A 5,954-nucleotide genomic window follows, 5' to 3' on the forward strand; every position below is an offset into this window, starting at 1 on the left:
GTCTTCATGGAAGCTACACCGATTTCATAAGCATTATGACAATTTATTTTATCGTCACCAATAATTCCACTCGAAATGGACATAATGTGATTGATTTCTGGGAATGGATCATGAGAAGAAAACCAATCCAATACTTTTTTGACGTCGTCATTGTCACGGTCTACTCGAGCGTCTCGTGCATCTACATGTTGGTCTGCTGTATCTAAACGGACGTTACATAATTTCTCTATACCCTCGCTGATAGTATTCATAGCATGCATACCATACACCCATTTTGCCAAAACACTTTCTTGTGTACTTCTCCCACGTGCAACGCCACCCTCTGTTTTCATGGATTTCATCAATGATTGTTCGATGATCATGTCGCTCCAAGTTCCACAATATGATTTATTAGATCGTCGAATAGTGAAAAATCCCTCTGTAAACTTTTTAAATGCATTTTCTTCCATAGTCAGATGTAACTTAGACATATCCTGAAGGTATAAATGTGCTGATTTTGCATAGAGGAAATGTCCTGACGCATGAAAATAAGGGAGCATATTTTTTATAGAATTTAAGTGTGCATTCCAATCTCCCATTCGCTCAGCCCTAATGAACTCTTTTGCAATTGATACCATTCGGAAATATTGAACCCATAATCGCGCCGTAGGACCTCTATTCTCACATTCAAATAATTTTTCATTAAATTTGTCCACCAATAGATCAACCATATCGGAATTTTCAATTTCATCAAATGATAAGATACGCATCATTACTTGTTCAACAGTACCATCAAGAATTCCAACATTTTCATCGATATTAATATTTTTTCCGATTATTGTCGCCAAAGCCAGATGGAGAAGTGTATGAGCTCTGATAGCTCTCGCATAAGCATGACCATCCAACATTTTTTCAACAGAGTTTGTAGCATAAATGACACTCAAAACATCTTTGAGACCACTCCCAGCCATGATATAACCAATTGATCCGAGGAACGACATAAGTAAATGAAATCCGCCTAGTCTTACGATTACTTTCGACAATTCTGTTGAGTCTGGTGATGCTGCTACAATTTCGCGAGCTTTTATATACAATGGTTGATCAAACGTTACGATACATGATACATGTCTTATGACCATACCGATGTCCATTATTTAATGCACATTTTAAAGTGGTATAGATGGTATTGTAATTACTAGCAGGCTGATGAATGAACGGTAGAAATAAAACACGAGATGTTGAAAAATTGAGGTCGTCAGTCAACAGTAACTCCATAAAATTATTCCAACCTGGAACCTTTGATATAGAACGCCACTTCCCATACATCCATAACAAATCAACTTTTCGGATAAATGACAGGGGTCTTGAATCATCATAATCGAGATTTTCCATGGTAATTTTGCTCAACCCAGTGTTACCATAATGTTCATAAACTTCAATTGGAACTTCAGCAATTTTTGCGATTTCAGTAGCCGCTGGGATGGTCATCAATCTTGCAATTGGATCCTCTGCGATGACTGAACTTAGTGGTGTAATCATTTGTATTACTCCCATTATGTGAATGGTATTATGACCATCGATTGTATAAACATTAATATCATCATTATCAGCAGCGAATTGTATAAATGTTCCAGTTTCAGGTGGTAATATGAGCGGTTGAGGATGGTGAATAGCAGCAACTTCATAGAGAAGTGTATCTTTATATGATGATAATAATCCCAAGCTTGATAATATGTCAAGAATGCGCCTAGACCCAAATCTTCTATGTAGAAAAACTGATAAGCCAATTTGTAAACGCGATATGAAGGATCGTGGTCGCACTGCTGACATAATGCAATGACTCAAAGCAGTACACTTTAATTTCAGTGGCTCCAGCTTTCCTTTTTTATTTTTAATGATAATTTGTTCCAATAAATATTGCAGACTTTCAGGAATATCTTCATTAATATTGTCGAACATTTGATTTGTAGGAGGATAGTAATCGCTATTAATAGGTGTGGATTGAATATCTTCTCGAATGATTGCTGCAGCGGCCTCTAAAATTCTGAATCGTTCTTCTTTTTCATCGTATTTTCGATTTTCATACCAGGTTTTGTTCAAGATATCATGACGAAATCGTGGTAATGCCGATTTTTTTACCGTACTTTTCAACGAGTTTTGATTTGACGGTAACATCGTCAGGAACAAAATCTGTACATACCTTTTTCAACTCAGATAACGTGAATTGACAGTCATCATTATTTTTGATGTAATGAAAAATTTCTTCCATTGCTGAAGAGATCCTCATATCTTGGGGTCTCCCATGCTTTTGGAGTGATAAAGGTCGCGCGAATGAGACGTAGCACTCACTGTGATATTTCGCATTTACTGCTACTAAATCTTCTTTATAAACAATACGATTTTCAACTAGCCTACCAAGCGAATCATTACGCTTTTGAGCTGTAGCAAGCACTGTCGATTTAAATGTCGATGTGGAGACCTGCTTGATTTTTCGCCGACGACTCATAGGAACTCGTCTTTCATGTTCTTCAGAACACTCCAATCCACAAAATAAACAATTTTTGTCGAATTCAAATTGCTCGCTCTCGGCAGAACGCATTCTTCGCCGAGGAGGGCTAGCAGTCGAGGTACTGGGGACAGCATCTCGCTCCCTTTTAGCCGCAGTAATACTACTTGCCCGAGTATATTCCTTGCGACACACCACGTGTACTTTTATCGTATCGACACTTCGCAAAAATACAATTTTTCCATCATTTCGCTCGATACTGGCGTCACGTAAGGTTTTAATACCGCGCTCGACACAAACAGTCGCTCCGTCTGACAGCGATTTGTCGCAAATTATGCAATTTTCGGCCATTTCTCGATAAGTAGGTGAATAATATCACGAAAAAACTGTGAGAAATTATTCTACACGTCTGTTTACAACTGAGAATAACAGAATACTGGCCTGAAGACTGGTCAAATGACGTCAATGTCCCACAGCCAGGTATACAGTGACGCACATACGACCATAGAAAAAAAGGGCCAGCTGTGCTCTAGGTCACAAGGGGGAATACCCATAGAGCCCCTACCATAAATATTCAACGAGAAAACGATTTCAAAACACGTTTTGACTCGAATTTTATGATTTTTGACAGTTACGACACTTTGACCGCAATTTTCTGCAAATCGAAGGTCTCTACGAAAAAAATGCATAAGACCTTTTTTGTGGAGAATTTCATACTGAACAAAAAAGGTAATAGCTCATTTTATCGTAGGATTGATAGTTTCGATGTTATTTGTAAAAAAGTGTTTTTTGTGACCTTTGACCCCCCATAAAAAAAAAGCTCCACTTGGATTCATGGGGACTTTTGAGGGATGATTTGTAATGTCGAAAAGAAGCTCTGGTAAAAAATTCAGCCAGATGGGATTTTTTCAGCAGATTGATCTTCTTTTCGTCTAATAGTCCTGGACTATATTGTAATGAAGCCAAACATAGTAAAGAGATCGACGCGGTACTAGGCGACGAGAAAAGCGACGCGGTGCGCGTCGAGATAAAATTTGCATTTATTGTCGCGTTGATACGGGACGGTTTTGATTGGTTTTTGCATGTTTTGGTTTAGAAAAGGTTGTTTGTTGGTACAGCATATACGCAATGGCTGAGCAAGTAAACATAATAACCTGCGTGTTCAACAGGCGTGCATTATGGAATGCTTCTCATCCAGATCATAGAAACCGTTATGTATTAGATGAGCTTTGGTCACAAGTAGCTACAGAATGTGGAATAACAGGCAAGTAAATTTTAAGTACATACCTTTATTTTATATACAGAGTCACTCATATTGAATAGGGAAATTATTTAGGTAATCTTTAAATGTGTCACGAATAAAAATTGCTTGATTGGGAACCCGACTTCTTGCATTCCAATTGGGTCTTGTAAAATTATTATTTGCAGGACTTTCTGTGACCAATTTTAAATGCCTTTCGAAACCCTCTTTATCCATGATAATATTATGTAAAAGACAAATTGCTTTAATTGTAATGTCGGCGAGTTGTTCGTTTGTTTCTATGGCTTTCGATAATATTCTCCATTTTGCATATATTATACCAAATGAACATTCAATCGTCTTCCTAGCTCTAGATAATCGCTGGTTAAACTACTGCCTTTCAGGATTCAGAGTTTGTCTACTATAGGGTTTAAGCAAGTTTTCTTGTAGTGGATATGCTTCATCGGCTATGAAAACAAATGGCATTCGAATTTGCGTATGTGGTAGAGACTGTTCAGTTGGTACATTTAATTGTTTCTTTGAAAGTAATTTAGAGAAAGCCGAACTTTGAAAAGTACCCCTATCGGATTGTCGTCCATATCCTCCCACCTCTATTACAGTAAAGCGATAATTTGCATCACAGACTGCTTGAAGAACGATCGAGAAGAATTTTTTATAATTAAAGAACATGCTTCCTGAATGACTGAGACATTTAATTTTTACGTGCTTGCCATCCAATGCACCTAAGCGATTGGGAAAATTCCACATTTTCATGTAATCTTCACTGATTTTAATGAAATCATCCTGTGTTGGAACTGGCAAGTGTATTGGCTGTAATATATTCCATACCGCGTTAACAGTTTCTTTAACAATTGATCCAACTGTTGTAGCTCCTATGCGAAAAGTGAATGATAGGCTTTTGAAAGATTCCCCTGTAGCACAATATCTGCAATAAAAAATAATAAAATTTTAGTTAGTGTCAGTGATTAGGCTGCGTTCTATTTTATTTTAACACTAATGCTTAAATGAACCACTTATGAAACAAAAATCAATGTTAAAAATAGCTTATTCGTAACTGAAATCCATTTTTTTGCAGTGAAGGTGGCCCAAACTAAATGGAAAAATTTAAGAGATTATTTCCGAAGAGAACTGAAAAAACTTCCCATTCCACGGTCTGGTGATCCAGGGGACATTGCAATTAAATCCCACTGGCCCTATTTTAAAAGTTTGTTATTCTTAAAGGATCAATTTAGGCCTCGACAAGCAACGGGAAATTTGGTAGATTCTTTGGATGAATCGCTTGCTACGGACGTGCAATCTGATGTGAATTCTGATGACGATAGAGTGGAGACGGAAACAATAGACGATGTACAAGATCCCGTGAATGTCGAGCCATTGACACCTGCTTCTGTTGCTTCCGAAAACACTGAGGATTCATCTACAGGCACGTCAAGTCATTTTGCTGAACCTCGAACAGTTTTAAAGGGCCGACTCCGTAAAAGAAAAAATAATGTTGACGCTTTATTGGCCATCGAGGAACAGAAATTGGAGTTCATTAGAACAAAGAGGGCAAACATAAATGAAACCAAAGAAGATGATCATCTGTCATTTTTTAAGAGTCTACTACCACACGTGAGAAAAATTACGGATAACAACATTTTGCATTTTAGAAATGGCGTTCAAGATCTGGTTCAGAGATATGCTTATGGCTATACTAATCAAATGAATCAGAATCAAGGAATCGAACCTTTCGATTATCCGATGAATCAGAACGCCAACTCCTACTGAATCTTTCGTTTTATGTTTTTACCGAAAAGAATATTTCTACTTAGTTTATTTTTGTTCATTTTTTCCAGTGTTTAAGACGTTATGTTAATTGACCTGTTTAGTTGTAATACTTAACAAATATTATGTTTTTTGTACAAAAATATACATTCAACTTACCTTAAAGTCATAACCAACCTCTTCCGGTCCAATGGGTTGTTTATTGTAGTTTGTCCAATTCATTTGTAGACATGGAGACACTTTTTCTAAAATATAGTTAAAAGTAGCAATATCCATTCTCAAGTACGCGAAAAATCGGTCTGGATGCTGCTTGAGTTCAAAAAATAGTGTATGATACTGCCCAAATCGTTTGCGCGATTTATTAATGGGATGTACAGAGCAAGTTCTGTTTAAACCTCCCATTACAATAAGTCCGCGAAGCGCGGCATTGTCAAATAAAATTTC

The 5,954-nt window shown here is 37.1% G+C and overlaps 1 protein-coding gene across 1 annotated transcript; it reads left to right on the forward strand.

The window, feature by feature from the left end:
• Positions 1-3,467: 3,467 nt before the first annotated feature.
• LOC126749266 (transcription factor Adf-1-like) lies at positions 3,468-5,573 on the forward strand. Its single transcript, XM_050458963.1, has 2 exons — positions 3,468-3,749; positions 4,822-5,573. The coding sequence occupies exons 1-2, from the start codon at positions 3,614-3,616 to the stop codon at positions 5,511-5,513; spliced, it is 828 nt and encodes a 275-aa protein (XP_050314920.1). The 5' UTR covers positions 3,468-3,613; the 3' UTR covers positions 5,514-5,573.
• Positions 5,574-5,954: the final 381 nt, after the last annotated feature.

The sequence above is a fragment of the Anthonomus grandis genome, chromosome 23 (assembly GCF_022605725.1).
Source record: "Anthonomus grandis grandis chromosome 23, icAntGran1.3, whole genome shotgun sequence".
NCBI classification, from domain to species: Eukaryota; Metazoa; Arthropoda; class Insecta; order Coleoptera; family Curculionidae; genus Anthonomus; species Anthonomus grandis.

Bases quoted from the DNA above. Each gene is read 5' to 3' on its own strand.
- LOC126749266 (XM_050458963.1), top strand. From the start codon at position 3,614: ATGGCTGAGCAAGTAAACATAATAACCTGCGTGTTCAACAGGCGTGCA. The intron at 3,750-4,821 runs GCAAGTAAATTT...ATTTTTTTGCAG, and splicing joins TACAGAATGTGGAATAACAG to TGAAGGTGGCCCAAACTAAA.